This window comes from Ictidomys tridecemlineatus, chromosome 5, assembly GCF_052094955.1.
Source record: "Ictidomys tridecemlineatus isolate mIctTri1 chromosome 5, mIctTri1.hap1, whole genome shotgun sequence".
Classification (NCBI taxonomy): Eukaryota; Metazoa; Chordata; class Mammalia; order Rodentia; family Sciuridae; genus Ictidomys; species Ictidomys tridecemlineatus.
The window spans coordinates 56,373,135-56,391,012 of record NC_135481.1 but is presented as its reverse complement, the minus strand read 5'-3'; the positions used below and the strand labels follow the sequence as shown (position 1 = coordinate 56,391,012).

The following is a 17,878-nucleotide window of genomic DNA, read 5'->3' as shown; positions in this document are numbered from 1 at the left end:
ACATACATGAATACACCAGAGTGAATCAACACTGTGTATATCCACAAGAATGGAATCCTAATTAGACTAAGATATATTCCATGCTTGTATAAATGTAACAAAATAGATTCTACTGTCATGTACACCTAAATAGAACAAATAAAAAAAGAAAAAGAATTATATAACATTTGATCTAAAAGTTCTAGCCAAATACAACAAAATATGAAACAGAAGTCAGAAATATAGAATTAAAAGAAAAATTCATTTTTTCTATGACTGTCTCACTATTTAAACCCTAGAGAATCACCTAACGTAACTAGTAAAACCATAAGAGTTCAGTAAAGCTGCTAGATACAAAACAAAAATATACTTAATATCTTTCATATATGTCAGCAAAAACTACTTAGAATAATGACAACAATTTTATCACAAGAGCATCACATGCATAACAAAAATTAATTTCCATAAAATAATGTGATTCACGAAAACTAAATAATTTTAAATGACTTTTCATTACGAAAGGAGTGGTGTTTAGTTATTATCTACTGGATAAAAGAGATGGCTGTATCTTAGTTAAGGTGTTGGTGGCTCCTGGTTTCTTTTCTTTCATTAAATGCTTTATAATACTTTAACATAAAAATTTTCAAATGCACATAAAACAGAGTGCTTCAATGCTTTTTGCCAATAAAGTTTACCTGGAAGGAAAAATGTATAAAAATGCTTAAAATATTTTGAAAAGGAAGAGTAGCAAAGGAAGACTTACCCCATCCAAGAATTCTGACATGGTTCCCAAGATTCCCACCCCTTCATGTAGATGCCTTGCATAATTTCTATTCCTTGTAGAACTATGATATGATAGGTTTCCCTCCTAAAATCATACTATATAGCAAAAGTGGGGTTGCAGATATAATTAAAGCCCCAATAAGTTGATCATTATTACAACAAAGGAAGTTGCATATGGGTGCTACAGTTTGGGTCTGAAGTGTCCCCCCAAAGGCTCATGCATTAAAGGCTTGTCCTTCAGGCTGTGGTACTATTAGAAGGTGATGGAAGCTTTAGGACATAGGGCCTAGTAGAGCAAAGTTCAGTAATGGTGAGCATGACTTTGAAGGAGATATTAGGATTCTGGAACATTTCTCTCCCTCACTCTTTTTGCTTCCTGGTCACCATGAGGTGAGTAGCTTTGCTTCACCATGCATGCACCACAGGCCATACTGAAGGCTCAAAGCAACCGGGCCAAGCGACAATGGACTGAAACTCTAGAAACCACAAACCAGAATAAATCTTCTTTTATTTGTTTGTTTATAATAGTACTTTTTTTCCTTTTTTTAATGTTTTTTTAAATTTTATTAGTTTTTCTTAGTTACACATGACAGCAGAATCCATTTTGATAAAATTATATAAGCATAAGATATATCAACTGTATTATAATCTAATATATATTGAAATAATTAAGTTCCTCTGGTAAATTACAGTCTGTTTTGCTGTAATATGGCATAGCTCTTCTGAAAATTACCTTACTATGCAAACTTATGCACTAAAAGCTGCAGGATACGGGCTGGAGTTGTGGCTCTGTGGTAGAGCGCTTGCCTAGCACGTGCCAGGCCCTGGGTTCGATCCTCAGCACCACATATAAATGAAGATATTGTGTGCAACTACAACCAAAAAAATAAATAAACATAAAAAAAAGAAATAAAATACACACAAACAACAACAACAAAAGCTGCAGAATATATAGGAAAAATTGGTTAGCAGCACATCATATGAACATTATCAATTATATACTTTGAAAAACAGAAACAGTAGTACTATACACTTCTACATAGTTAAATGATTTAGAACAATCATTATAAGAAATATAGTCCTTTATACAAATACTAATAACAACATATTTGGGGGTTTATATCTTACATAGTAAGATATATGAAAACAACAGCATAAATTTGTTTTCTGAGAAAAGATAAATTATATTAATGTTCTTACATATTAAATGATGTAATATCGCTTGAAGGTAGACTGTAATAAGTTAAAGAAAATACAAAGACTGTAAACCATAGGCAACCAATTAACACAACAGAAAGGTACAAAGATTTTGGTTCCTGGAAGTAGGATGGTGCTATAATATACAATTAAAAATGTGAAAATGGCTTTGTAGTTGGGCGGTTAGCATAGTTAGAAAAGTCTAATAAAACGTTATTAAAAAAAGAAAGAAAGTTGAGAAGAAAAATCTCAACTTGAAAACCAATAGATAGAAAGACAGAGACAGAGACAGACAGACAGATGGACCAACCACAGGAAACAAGAAACTTTAAAATCAAGAACAAATGAAAAATGCCCATTATCATCATTGCTATTCAACATTATTCTGGTAGTTCTTACAAGTGTAACAAGGTAATAAAAAGAAGTACTACAAATACTAGAAAGTGTGAAAATTTGGGGTATCATTTTTCATAGATACTTTGATTACATAAATAAGAAATCTAAATCTAATCAAAGCAGTGTAGGTAGTTTCCTAGATACAAAAGTAAATATATAAAAATCTACTACACTTCTATCACAACAGAAAAATCTTTAAAAATAGCAATTAAAATAGCTTAAAAATATGAAGTATCTAAAATTATTCTAAGAAATAGATGCTTTACAAAAACATTAAAAATATTTTATTGTGAAACATTAAAGAAACTTTTAAAAATGAATTCATTTAAAGTTCATTAACAAAAAGTTCATTTTGAGGGCCTGGGGTTGTGGCTCTGGGGTAGAGGGCTCGCCTAACATGTGCAAGGCCCCGAGTTTGAGCCACAGCACCATATAAAAAAAATAAATAAAGGTATTGTGTCCAACTACAACTAAAAAATAAATTTTTTGAAAAGTGCATTTTGATATCCTAGATATCAAATCTCTCCAACTTAATGTACAGATTCAGTAAAATTTTGAAATTTGACAAATTAACCCTAAAATTTACATGAAAGGGCAAAGGCCAAAGATAAACTTATAAGGAACAAGACAGTTTCATGTTTCCTGAAAGATATCAGAACTTGGACTAGGGCTGTGGCTCAGTGGTAAAGTGCTTGCCTGGTATGCGTGAGGCATTGGGTTCGATCCTCAGTATCACATAAAAATAAAATAAAGATATTGTGTCCACCTACAATTAAAAAATAAGTGTTTTTTAAAAACAACAAAAGAGGGCTGGGGATGTGGCTCAAGCGGTAGCGCATTTGCCTGGCAATCGTGCAGCCCGGGTTCGATCCTCAGCGCCACATACAAACAAAGATGTTGCGTCTGCTGAAAACTAAAAAAAAATAAATATTAAAAAATTCTCTCTCTCTCTCTTTCTCTTAAAAAAAAAAACAACAAAAGAACAAAAGGAAAATTTCTTTAAAAAAAATATATACATATATCAGAACTTTTCCTAAATTTGTAACTCATTGGATCAGGAAAAGACAAGGCCAATGGAACAAAACAGAAGATACAGAAACAAATCTTTACAACACCATATTTTACAGAAATAACATACTAAACATATTGTTTCTATATTATTACAGAAGTAATAAGGAAACAATAGTACTCTAAGATATCCTATTTAGGAAGATATGGTAGAAAGCTAGGTAACAGCAGAAATACAATGAAATAAATCAGGAATTAGCCAAATCTGTCCTGCTGCCTATTTTTATATTTGTTCTTTTTAGTTACACATGACTGTAAAATCTATTTTGATATATTTATACAAGCATGAAATATATCTTATTATTCTAGTTATAATCTCAGTATTGTGGATATAAAATCTTTATTTCATGTAACTTGATTATTTCAGGTATTTTGTCACAGCATTAAAAGCTAACACACATACCTGGCAAGCCTGGATTAAACAGGTAAAGAAGAAGAGATTTGAATAGATTTTCTCCTGCTAGCCTTTAAGAAGATGAAAGCTACCAAGAGATCTACATCTGAAAGAAATTCTGTCAACAACATAAATATCTTGAAACTGTGACAGGACCATAAGACCTGCCAACACCTTGGTTGCAGTCATCTGCAAATTGAGTAGAGGATGCAGCTTACCTATGCCAAGACTGACCCATAGAAACTGTTAACAAATGAGATATTAAATGGATACTATTTTGAGCCGCTAAGTTTACAGCAATGTGATATACAGAAGTAGAGAATAAATACACTATTTAATATTAGATGTAACATTAAATTAATAATAATGTGACATTAAAAATTTGAAATACATCAATAGAAAACAAAGAACAGATAAGAATAAATCCTAGTATACTTAATTTTTCATAAATGGCAAAATAATAACAAGGAAGAAAGGAAGGATTATTAAATATTTTTGTCTGGGCCAACCAATTTAACATGTTGAAGAAAAGAGAGAACAGATTCTTTAAAATCTCTTTATGAGTAAATTCCAGATGGAGTAAGCAATTAAACATAAAAATTAAATTCACATAAAATGAAAAAATAAGTATTAAGTTTTATACTGAATTAGGACTTTCTAAATGAAAAAACAGGAAAAATTAAAATTAACAGGACTACATTCACACATTTGCTCAGAGATTTCAAAATATTCCACATCATACACAATATACTAGAATAATTTTTTTTAATTTCAAGAAATAATATAGAAACAATACTACCCAGACTGAAAAGGGGACAAAGGACATTTAAACAATCCTTGCAAAGGGAGAGAAAAAAGAGAATGAAATTACAAGGAGGGAGGATTGTTTCAATAAAGACAAAAACCCTACAAAGAAATGACACAGCATGTGTTATACCACAAAAATGTGTGAAATACCATGAGGTTGTTAAAACTAAGTATGAGAGATGCAGGACATAGAATTATGAAGGAAGATGGGGTCAGAACATTAAGGTGATGATGAGCTATTGAAGGACATTAATCACAGAGACTTGAAGGATTTATTGGTTGAACAGTGAGGAATGACTTAAGAAGGAGACATGGTTCCAATTATTAATTTTTAGGACCAAAAGAATGATCATAAAATTATCTTGCAAGGTTACTAAAAATAAAATCTTCTGTTTTTGTGGACAATACTCTTTTCTATTCCCTTAATAGTTAACACTTTTCACTGCTTTATCAATAATAACAGTAATGGAATTGTAATAGTTTTCTACAAGAAAGAATAAATTAACAGCAGCTAATAGACATCAAATAAGAATTTTGCTTCTAATAACCATCAGATTTTAGTTAACTGAGTTAATTAAACACTATCCTAACCACCACAACTTCTTTCACCATTTCACAAATCATTATTATGATTGGATAACAACAGCTAAATAACCTTATCATTTGATGACAGAATATTAAATCATCACAGTTTAAATCTATTTTTAAAGCTATCATGCTCAATAGCACAGAACTTATATCAGTACTGTCAATAAGAAAACAGAAATGAAAACATGCATTTTGCTACAACACTCTACCACAAATAAATACACAAATAAGTTCTACATGAATTGAAGACTAAAATTTCATTTTACTAAATTTAGGTAGCAAATAGCTTCATTTAAATTCATAAAAAACAAGCTGGGGCACAGCTCAGTGATAGCGTGTGTACTTAACATGTGCAAGACCCTGTGTTTGGTCTCTAGCACCAAGTAATAATAAAGTAAAAAATAAATTTCATAAATAAAGAACAATGAAGAATATATAAGGATCATATTTAATATAAAATTTTACAGACTAAACAAACTCATGGAATAACAGAATTCCTCTAAAATTGAGAAAGGCAGTCTAAAATGTCTTAGAAGTAAAGTTATTCTCACTTTTCAACTTCACCTATATTGTGATTATGTTAAACAGATATCTAAGGAAATAAAATAAAAATTAGCAATGTGTTTAAAAAAATCATACAATTAAAATACACAAAGCTACTTAAATATTTTAGCATGTAATATCTTCAAGGATAGAATGAAAGACTTAGATATGATACCCAAACTTTATTTTAAATACTTTCAAATATTTAATTTTGTTTTTCTATTCAAGTATTTGAGTGACATGGAAATTTACTCATAAACATTTATTAAAATCTCATATGAGGGCTGGGGTTGTGGCTCAGTGGCAGAGCACTCACCTAGTATGAATGAGGCACTGGGTTCGATCCTCAGCACCACATAAAAATAAAATAAAAATATTGTGTCCACCTACAACTAAAAAATATGTGTTAAAGATATTGTATCCATCTACACCTTAAAAATTTTTTTAATCTGATATCAACACTTAAAAGGAATCCAAGCAAAAATGTGTATAAAATTATTATGATGTAATTATAAACATTTAAAACAAACTTTTAAATTTCTAGTTGACATCTGTCAACTAATGTCTTAGGATTAGTTCAGAAATAAGATTATCTTTATCTGATGGAGTACATGGAAGAAACTGAAAATGAATTATCTACCCATCACATTGACAACAAATCTTTTTCTATTTTGTAACAGGTTCATACATGAACAGCTCACAATAAATAAATCACTTACAGCCATTTAAACTAATAGTTACACTTGATTAATAACTTGAAATTAATGAATAAAATTAAGCTATAAATGTTCATAATTTGCATCAGTTAAGGAAATAACTCTGAGTGGAAGTAGTAAAATATTAACTAGAAAACTAGCTGATTATTAAAAAGACAGTCTCACATTGCCTATCAATCAGATGTTCCTGGGGTCACAGTCTAGGGAATTTCAATTAGCAGACAAGTTTTCCCACTGCTTGCTCCCACTGGCACAGAATTAATAAACAGGTTTCCATATTACCTTGAGCAAACCAGAAAGTACAATCAGTGTAATATGAACTGTAATTATATAGTCATAACACTCTGTTAATTAGAAACTCCTACTATATTCTTCTTCTCAAATTTATCTTTAGAAAAGATCTTAGTAATAGTCACCTAAAAATCTAATGGCAATATACTTTTCATTTTACTTTGTCAAAGTTCTACAAAATAAAAAAAAAATGTATTTCTTTGGAGACACAATATCTCCCAAGACTTTATGTCATGAATTCCCAAAAATAAATGCTATGATTAAAATTATTTTGAAAGTGTCCCTGTCTACAATTTAGTACCAAATAAAGTTACAAACAACACTGTACTATTTTTATTTCATGTCATGTAGCTTTCAAGATATATATAAGAAAATGGAAATATGTTAATTTCTTTTTTATTGGCTCCTACCTCCATCTTTTATTCTTCTAAAGAAATTAAATTTATTCCCTCTGCAATTTCTAAAGAAATTAAACTTGTTTCCTCTGTAAGAAAAACAAAATAGAAAATGGAAATTTTGTTCAAATAGGACAAAAAGAGGATCAGAAGCTAAAAGACTGAGTAGGGGGGAAAGGGCACTATAAAAAGATAACTGTAGCTTATTAGAAGTACTCATCTAGAAAAACCATGGACAGAGTATAGATCTTTCACCTCTTTTGTGAAGTTGATTCCCAAGTATGTTTTTTTTAAGGATATTGTGAATGGAGTAGTTTTCCTCACTTCCTTTTCAGAGGATTTGTCACTCATATACAGGAATACTTTTGATTTATGGGTGTTGATTTTATATCCTGCCACTTTTCTGAATTCATTTACTAGTTCTAGAAGTTTCTTGGTAGAGTTTTTTGGTCTTCTAGATATAGAATCATATCATCAGCAAAACAGTGCTATTTTAAGTTCTTTTTTTCCTATAGTTATTCCTTAATTTCTTTTGTCTGTCTAATTACTCTGGCCAGTGTTTCAAGAACTATGTTGAATAGAAGTGGTGAGAGAGGGCATCCCTGTCTTGTTCCAGATTTTAGAGGAAATGCCTTCAGTTTTTCTCCTTTTTGCAAAGTTGGGAATGGAACCACCATTTGACCCAGCTATTCCTCTTCTCAGACTATACCCAAAGGACCTAAAAACAGCATACTACAGGGACACAGCCACATCAATGTTTATAGCAGCACAATTCACAATAGCTAAACTGTGGAGCCAAACTAGATGCCCTTCAATGGATGAATAGATTTTAAAAATGTGGCATTTATACACAATGGAATATTACTCAGCACTAAAAAATAATAATATCATGGCATTTGCAGGGAAATGGATGGCAGTAGAGCAGATTATGGGCAGTGAAGTTAGCCAAGCCCAAAAAACAAATGCCGAATGCCTTCTCTGATATAAAGGGGGTAACTCAAAATGGGGTAAGGAGGAAGAACATGGGAAGAAGATTACCTCTAGATAGGGAAAAGAGGTGGGAAAGAAAGGGAGGAAGAAGAGGAATTGCATGGATGGTGAAGGAGATGCTCATCATTGTACAAAATACATGTATAAAGATGTGAATTTGGTGTCAACATATTTTGTATACAGAACTATGATAAATTGTGGTATAAAGGTGTATTAAGAATTGTAATGCAAATAATAATAATAAAGCTCATATAAATAAATAAGAAAGAAAGAAAGAAAGAAAGAAAGAAAGAAAGAAAGAAAGAAAGAAAGAAAGAAAGAAAGAAAGAAAGAAAGAAAAGCCATGGGCAAACCTTAGGACAAATATGAAGATATCATAGCTTTAGGCAACTAAAGTTTAAAATACTTGTACCTTTTCTTCTTCTTTTTTTGTAGTATTGGAGATTAAACCTAGGGGTGCTTTAACACTAACTTACATCTCCTTTTTATTTTGAGACAGGGTCTTGCCAAGTTGTCAAGGCTCACATTGAACTTGCAGTTTTCCTGCCTCAGCCTCCATCATTGCTAGAATTGCAGTGGTGCAGTTCCATACCTGGCTATAAAACTTGTACCCTAAAAACAGAACCTTGAAGTATATCAAATCATTCTCTGACAAACTCACTTCACAAAACTACTTTTTAATTCCTAACTGTTTCTAAAAGTTAAATTAGGTAAAAATGTATTTTTAGGTCTACTCTAACAAGAAAATACATAATTTCAAATAATAATTCCAGAAAAGAAAATGAATTTATAGTATACAAAATCATTTAGGATTTACTTTGGCAAATATCTCCGTGTACGATTATAACACATCATCAAAGAAAATACTTGAGCAAATTCTGACTCCAAATTACCAAAATCAGCTGAGCACAATGGTACACACCTGTAATCCCAATTACTCAGTAGGCTGAGATTTGAGGGTCTTTGTGCTCACAAGTTTTAAGCTAGCTGGGCAACATAGCAATACCTCACCATTAAGAAAGATAGATAGATAGAAAGAAAAACAATTTAAAAAAAAGAAAAAGAGAATTGAATACCTTTGTCTAGTTAGAAGGCTGTAAAGAAGGAAGGTGTGAGATACTTCTATTTTTGTAGAAAAATATTTCCTGGTCCAGAAAATATTAATAGATGTTTATTTACCAATTCTGATTCTACTATCAATTATTTAGATAAAATTTAGTCACAGATGGCTAAAAGAAATTGCTATAGTGAAGATCTACTGCCTGAAGTACATACAAAATTATTTGTAATTGGAACAATCTGCCATTCTTAATGTTGTAGATAAAGAATCAATGTGTACAATATTTGTTGGTAAGAGTCTACTCCTAGAATCTAAAATCAGTTGCATTCTAAATATTCAAAGGTTGATAAAACACCCTCAATCCTCAATAATGACCCAATCTCCCTTATTTAAATTCAAGTCAGATTTAATTATGAAAAACTTGGAAAAAATACAAATACTACGGTTGTACCTTATCTAAAGGACATAGTTCATATTTAAAACTTCAAACTATAGTGATAAAGGCATAAAGAAAATATAAAGACTCAAGGCCGGGTGCACACCTGTACACTCAGTGGCTCAGGAGGCTAGGCAGGAGGATTACAAGTTCAAAGCCAGCCTCAGCAACTTAGAGAGGTTCTGAGCAACTTAGCGAGACACTGTCTCAAAATTTTAAAAAAGGACTCGGCATGTGGCTAAGTGATTAAGAATCTTTGGGTTCAACCCCTGGTATCAAAAAAAAAAAAAAAAGACAGGATTCCAAACAATCAGAAGTACTGCCCAAGTTATTCAATTTAAGAAGTTACTGTTAAAAAAAAAAGTCAATTTAATAGTGTTAGTTAAATACTCATGTACATAAAATAAATAGCTACCACCATCACCACCATAGGTGATTAGAAAATGAATATGAGGATATTTCATGAACCCATCTAATAAAACAATCAATAAAAGCAAGAGAAAATTAACTATTAAAAAGCAGCTAGGGGCCTGGAGTTGTAGTTCTGTGATAGAGGGCTTGCCTAGCATGTATGAGGAACTGTGTCAATCCTCAGCACCACATTAAGAAAAAAAAAAATACACACACACACGCACGCACGCACGCACGCACGCACGCACGCACATATACGCAAATAAAATAATTGTATCCATCCATAACTAAAATATATATATATTTAAAAAAGAAGAAGAAGAAGAAGCCAGGGACTGGGGATGTAGCTCATAACAGAATGTTTACCTGGCATGTAGTAAGCTTCAGGGGCAGGGGATTCACTTTTAGGGAAAGGCATCCCTTAGATGCCTCTGCTGGAAGGATAAAAATAATTACTCCAGTAGTTTTTCTCAACAGCAAAAGCTATCAACCACTGAGGAAAGGCAAAAAGCCAACTCTTACCTAGGCTCCAACACTAATATCTAGGGGAGGGGCAGAAAATTGCCTTGTGCCCCACCCCACCAACACAAGACAGATTTGATAGATGAAGGTGGGATCAGGAAGTTCACCTATACCCTAAAGTTAAGAGATAAAAGTTGTTAGCCTTTGGGAAATACAGGAACAATAAAACTACCACCTTCAGGCTCAGCACACAGGGCATTTTAAGACAAAAGTTGGAACAGAAGAATCAGAAGACCACTTTGCTTCTATCATAAGACTTATTCAAGTAAAAAGCAATAGTAATCTATTACTGAAGAGGAACACCAAAAGAGAATTCTTCTGTGCTTCATGCATGTAGAACCTGTAGAAATCTAAGGATAGGTAGAACAAGAATACTTTAGGAGGATAGCATTTCCGATCACGCCATCGTAGCTGCATTCTTCGCCAAGAATCACTAGGCAATGCTGAGCTGAAGTGGATCTGGGTCGAACAGGCTGGGCCTCTCAGAACACACACCGAGCCTGGATCGGCTGCATTCAAGCTCCCGTTCACCTGCTTCTCGCAGCCAAACTGCTGTGATTCAGCACTAACGATCCCGCTGAAACAACTGGACGGCCCTTCTGAACTTACAGAGGTAAATGCCATCCGAGCCTTCATCGGCAGTGGCCACAGGATTGAAACGGGGCTTGGGAGAGACAGTCAGGATCCACCTGTTACATTGGTCACCCGGCAAAGGGAATGAACTGTCACCATTTGCATGGGATACCACCATGGCAGAAAACTGACATCACCAGAACGTCACCAGGAGATAACTTCATTGAAACCAGCGGGGACAGGTGTGTAATCCCCTAGTCATCCCTCTCCACACAGCGGGGAAACCTTTAGGGCCCCTCCCAGCTCTCCCATAAGGGCCCTTCCCAGCTCTCTCGTGAGCTCGATAGCCAGACCGAGGGAATCAAGAGTGGCGCGAGACTCGTGGCGCGGGACTCCCGGCTTTGACTCCCACCAGTGAAGACAACTGAGGTCTCTTGCACCAGCTACCAGGGGCGTGGCTACCGGAGGGCAAGAAAATTCACTGGGGGTTCTCAGCCCAAAGCTCTACAAACTTAGGGTCTGAGGGAATGGCAAACAGGGAGAGTGTGCCCAGGCATTCATGAAAACAGGGTTCCCAGAAGCAGCAGACCTGGCTTGTAGCCAGGATTGTGGTGAGCGTCACGGGTGAGCGGGGCCTGGTTTGAGGAAAAGTGGGGAAGTGACTAGACACAAGAGAAGGCCCTAGGCACTCAGGATTAGAGACCCGCCCAGACTGGGAGGAAGAGCTGCTGCACGGTGATTGGTTCCCGCCTATGGAGAGGAGAAGCTTGGCCCAGTGGGCACAGCTCCACCTATTGGAAGAGAAGTTAATCAATCTTAAGACTGCATTTATTAATTTTTGTTTTTTTTAATTTGGGGTTTCTTTTTCATTTTCATTTTTTTGTTGTTTTTTTTAATTTTTTTAAATTTTTTTTTAAATTTTATTAAATTTTTTAAATTAAATTTTATTTTTAAATTTTAATTTTCATTTATTATTATTATTATTTTTAAAAAACAATTTTTTCTTTTTTTCTTTTGTCTTTTCATTTCTTTTCAATTTTCTTATCCCCCCTTCCTTGAATTCTACCTGCTTACTCTCATTCTCTTTAGTGACTTCTTCCCTTCCCTTCTAATACCTTTCCTCCCAAGGATCAAATAAATTTATAGGAGTAAACAGTAACTCAGCAATCAAACAAAACAAGAAGGAACATGAGCAGCATGAAAGAGCAAAAAAGAAAAGGAGTACAAACAATGCAGGACAGCCTAAATATTCAGGAGGACCTAGAGTCATCAGAAAAATGGTCATATAAAGAACTCAAGGAACACCTTAAAAAGATGGAATGGAACCTTAAAGAGGATAAGAGACAGCAAATTCAAGCAGCGAAAGAACACATTGAGAATGAACTACATAAACAGATAAAAGAAGAAGTTAAGCATCTTTATCAGGAGATAGAGATCATAAAAAAATCAAACAATAATTCTAGAAATGAAGGAAACTATAAACCAATTAAAAACTCAAATGAGAGTATCACTAACAGAGTGGAGCAAGTAGAAGCCAGAACGTCAGATAATGAAGACAAAATATATCATCTTGAAAAGAGTCTAGCCAACTCAGAAAGGATGGTAAAAAATCACGAGAAAAACATCCAAGAGATATGGGATAACATAAAAAAAACAAACTTAAGAGTCATCAGGATAGAGGAAGGTATAGAGATTCAAACCACAGGAATGAGTAATCTCCTGAATGAAATAATTACAGAAAACTTTCCGGAAATAAAAAAGGAAACGGATATACAAATTGTAGATGCATACAGGACACCGAGCACACAAAATCACAGTAGACCAATGCCAAGACACATTGTTATGAAGATATCCAATATACAGAACAAAGAGAAAATATTAAAAGCTACAAGAGAAAGGAGGCAGATTACATTCAGGGGTAAACCAATAAGGTGAACAACAGATTTTTCATCACAGAAGCTGAAAGCAAGAAGATCTTAGAACAACCTATTTCAAACACTGAAAGACAATGGATGCCAACCAAGAATTCTGTGTCCGGCAAAATTAAGCTTCAGGTACAACAATGAAATAAAAATCTATCATGATAAACAAAAGATAAAAGAATTTGCAGCCAGAAAACCAGCATTGCAAAGCGTCGTGAGCAAAACACTACACGAGAAAGAAATGAAAAACAATAACCAAAACCATCAGTGCGAAGTGCCTCGGTAAAGACAGAGGGCGGGGGGAAGCTAATCATGGAGAAACAAACTAAATTTAAAAAAAGATAAATAATCAAACATGGATGGAAATACAAACCATATATCAATAGTAACTCTAAACGTTAATGGCTTAAACTCTCCAATAAAGTGACATAGGCTAGTAACATGGATTAAAAAAACAAATCCAACAATATGCTGCCTCCAGGAGACACATCTGATTGGAAAAGACATACACAGGCTAAAGGTGAAAGGTTGGGAAAAAATATAACACACACACGGTCCTCATAAGCAAGCAGGGGTGGCCATCCTCATATCGAATAAAATCGACTTCAAGGCTAAGTTAATCAAAAGGGATAAGGAAGGACATTATATACTGTTAAAAGGAACCATTCACCAACAAGAACTAACAATTATCAATATTTATGCACCAAATAATACTTTTCAAGTTATTTCAGGAAATAGAAAAAGAGGGAGCTCTTCCAAATTCATTCTATGAGGCCAACATCACCCTGATTCTGAAACCAGACAAAGACACCTCAAAGAAAGAAAACTACAGACCAATATCTCTGATGAACCTAGATGCAAAAATCCTCAAATTCTGGCGAATTGGATACAAAGGCACATCAAAAATTTGCACACCATGATCAAGTAGGATTCATCCCTGGGATGCAAGGACGGTTCAATATACGGAAATCAATAAATGTTATTCACCACATCAATAGACTTAAAGATAAGAACCATTTGATCATCTTGATAGACGCAGAAAAAGCATTCGACAAAGTATAGTATCCCTTTATGTTCAAAACATTAGAAAAACTAGGGATAACAGGAACTTACCTCGACATTGTAAAAGCTATCTAGGCTAAGCCTCAGGCTAGTATCATTCTGAATGGAGAAAAATTGAAGGCATTCCCTCTAAAATCTGGAACAAGACAGAGATGCCCTCTATCACCACTTCTATTCAATATAGTTCTCGAAACACTGGCCAGAGCAATTAGACAGATGAAAGAACAGAGCAGGGAGGAAGAGCAGGAAGAAAAGATTAATATTAAACAGAGACATGAGGTGGGAGGGAAAGGGAGAGAAAAGGGAAATTGCATGGAAATGGAGGGAGACCCTCATTGTTATACAAAATTACATATAAGAGGTTGTGAGGGGAATGGGAAAATAAACAAAGAGAAATGAATTACAGTAGATCGGGTAGAGAGAGAAGATGTGAGGGAAGGGGAGGGGGGATAGTAGAGGATAGGAAAGGTAGCAGAATACAACAGTTACTAATAGGGCATTATGTAAAAATATGGATGTGTAACTGATGTGATTCTGTAATCTGTATTTGGGGTAAAAATGGGAGTTCATAACCCACTTGAATCAAATGTATGAAATATGATATGTCAAGAGCTTTGTAATGTTTTGAACAACCAAAAAAAAAAAAAAAGATAACACTAAAAAAAAAAAAAACAAGAATACTTTTTAAAAAAAAAGTCTTCCCAGTACTAGGTCCAAAGTGGAAACAGGCTATGAATTTATGAATTCTTGTGATTGTAAGTACAATGATTATATTTAGAGTGACAATGAATCCCAAACTGAGATCAAAATGTAGAATTAATATTCAACCCCACCCCATACTAATTAACTGGAAAAATATGTACAAATATTTCTAGGCATAAATTTTATTTCCTTCAGTTTCTACTGTTTGTTGTATAGAATGTCCAATATTCAAACAATACTTAGAAGAAACAGACAACAAATCCATCATCAAGACATAACAGTCAAGAGAACCACACCCAGTGGTGGATCCAAGATGGTGGGCTAGAAGGAGGCTGCATTCTGTGTCACTCCATGACCTGGGATTCAAGTAATAGAAAAACTGTTTCTCTACAAGTTAATATAAAACCCCTGACAGCTGCTCCCAGGCAGGAATCATAGCCACCATGCAGCACAAGTTCCCTAGCCTCAGCGTCAGCACAGAACTACCAACCACTTAGCCAGGTAGGACCACCAGCCTCTCTGTACCCAAGCAGGACCACCAGCATCAATACCCACTCAGGACTCCTGACCATCCAGACATGCAAGAATCCCGGCCACCACTCTCACGCAGGACACCCTGCTGCTGCTTATCTCTGGCCACCACTCCCATGTGGACCCCCATCTACCAACCTGAGGCTCCCCAGGTTGCCTCCATCTTGGGACACTGCAATCACTACCATAGTCCCAGACATGCGGTAGCCTTCACCTGGGATACACCACACAAGGTCTGGAGACAGCCACCAGCCAAAACACTGCACACTACATCTCTAAACATGCCACCCAACCAAACACTACATTGCTGAAAGCAGTCACTTGCTTCTTGAGACACCTTTGTAGCCATCTTTAGTTGAGGCAACTCCCAGCTTGGAAAACAGGCTAGGGTGTAGAAGCAATATCAAGGTACCTGTAGTCCCAACTCTCCCGCTCCCTGGCAGCTGCTAACCCAGCGCAGTGCTTACAGCCATGCAGCTGATCCATAGCTAGCAAAACCTGGTCCTGAATTGCCCAATACAAAACAGCTCTTTGTGACAGGTGCACAGCCCCCAGTGTGTAGCCCACAAGACCTCCAGAGAGAGAGGTTCCTGATTGGTAAGTAGAAAGGGAGGGGGTAAATGAGATACAGTTTAGAGACTAAATTAGAGACCAAGAATTGTGAGGCCTACAGGTGAGATTAGAAGACCAGGCACCCACATCACACAAGCGGACCCCAAAGGACATCCTTGGGGTGCAGTCTCCCACTGGGGACTGGCAAGTGCTATACCCCACATCCAAGAGCTCTACCCCCAAGATGAACCCTCCCACCCTAATAACCTTCACCATCCTGAGGGTGGAGATGCCAGCAAACAACAGAAAACACCACCTATTGGATGTGGAGGGAAGCAAGAAAGACATTGATTTCAACAAAAACAATCCTTGTATCTTCCTTAAAGATTTTTTTTTCCTCTTCTCTCTCTTCTCCTGCCTTCACAACCCCAACATCTGAGAAATCAAGTGCTTTTCATGAAAACTAAGATGTCTGAAAAGTATATTACAGATGTGTTGTATATTCTTTTCTCTCCTACTGTTACATCTTATATTTTTCTTAATATTTGTTTTTTTGTAATCTATTGTCTTCCCACTTACTTGTTTCCCCAAAATCATTTTCTTTCTCTTCTCCTGCTACTAATCAACTTCTAATTTTTAATATTTATTTTTTAGTTGTAGTTGGACACAGTACCTTTATTTTATTTATTTATTTTTATGTAGTGCTGAGGATTGAACCCAGGGCTTCACACATGCTAGGCAAGCACTCTAATGCTGAGCCACAACCCCAGTCCCTATTCAACTTCTTTAGATTCCTCTTTCACGCTTCCTAAGACCTAATAATTCTATATCCTCACTTCCTACCCCCTTAACATCTCATCCTACACCTCACCCCGGGTTCTGACTTTGTACACCAAAAGAAATTATAGATGCTTTTGCAAACCCACTGTTTATACTGTAGAAAATAATTGAATCTTCCATTTCTGTATATTGTAACAAAACCGGAAATGTCTTAATAGCAGCTATTTGGTTTAAGGCTGTGTATTGTTGTATTGGGATCTGTTAATAATATTCTCCCCTTTTAAAGAGAGGTATTGCAACTCTGTAGGGGGATACTATAAGCCCATAGGGTAAAAACTGTAATGCCTCAGATCCACAGTGCTAAAAGGGAAGATACGTGGACAACATGAAAAAAACAAGGGAAGAAAGTGCCACAAACAAACCAAGATACAACATTATACAACATTAAACCAAGATACAACAACAGAAGAAATGACTTCAAGATGTACAAAATTAAATGTTCTGTGAATTAAAGGATGATTTCAGAAAGCAAATACAGGCAGCAAAAGATCATTTCAATAAAGAGCTACGTAAGCAAATATAAGAAGCAAAAGATTACTTCAAAGATAGAGGTTCTGAAAAACAACAACTGGAAATACTTGAAAAAAAAAACAATAAACCAAATTAAAAACTCAATAGAAAGCACCATCAACAGATTAGATCACTTAGAAGACAGGACCTCAGACAGAGAAGACAAAATTAATTATAATCTTGAAAAAATGCTGACCACACAATGAAGATGGTAAGAAACCATGAGCAGAACACTCAAGAATTATGAGATAACATAAAAAGACCAAATTTAAGAATTATTGGGATAGAGGAAGGTATAGTTATAAACCAAAGGAATGAACAATATATACAATTAAATAATAAAAAAAAATTTCCAAACATGAAGAATGAACTGGAAAAATCATATAAAACAGGCTTACAGGACACCAAATGTACAAAATCACAACATGTCTACACCAAGGCACATTGTATTATATAATAAGGAGAGAATTTTAAAAGCCACAAAAGATAGGAATCAGATTACATATAGGGGGAAATCAATTAGTACCTAGGCAGATTTTTCAACCCAGATTCTGAAAGCTAGAAGATACTAAAACAATATATACCAAGTTCCAAAAGAAAATGGATATAA

At 34.8% G+C, this 17,878-nt stretch overlaps 1 protein-coding gene across 4 annotated transcripts in view; it reads right to left on the bottom strand.

The window, feature by feature from the left end:
- The window catches only part of Mnat1 (MNAT1 component of CDK activating kinase), a 235,271-nt gene that overhangs the window by 77,127 nt on the left and 140,266 nt on the right, over window positions 1-17,878 (bottom strand). Inside the window, exon 8 of one of the 4 annotated variants that reach the window (XM_078050015.1) lies at window positions 1,437-1,634. The exons of the other annotated variants lie outside the window; for them this stretch is intronic. Within the exon in view, the coding sequence (XP_077906141.1) occupies window positions 1,517-1,634 (118 nt within the window). The 3' untranslated portion in view covers window positions 1,437-1,516. Of the gene's footprint in view, window positions 1-1,436; window positions 1,635-17,878 lie in introns of those variants that run through there. 4 annotated transcript variants of the gene reach the window in all.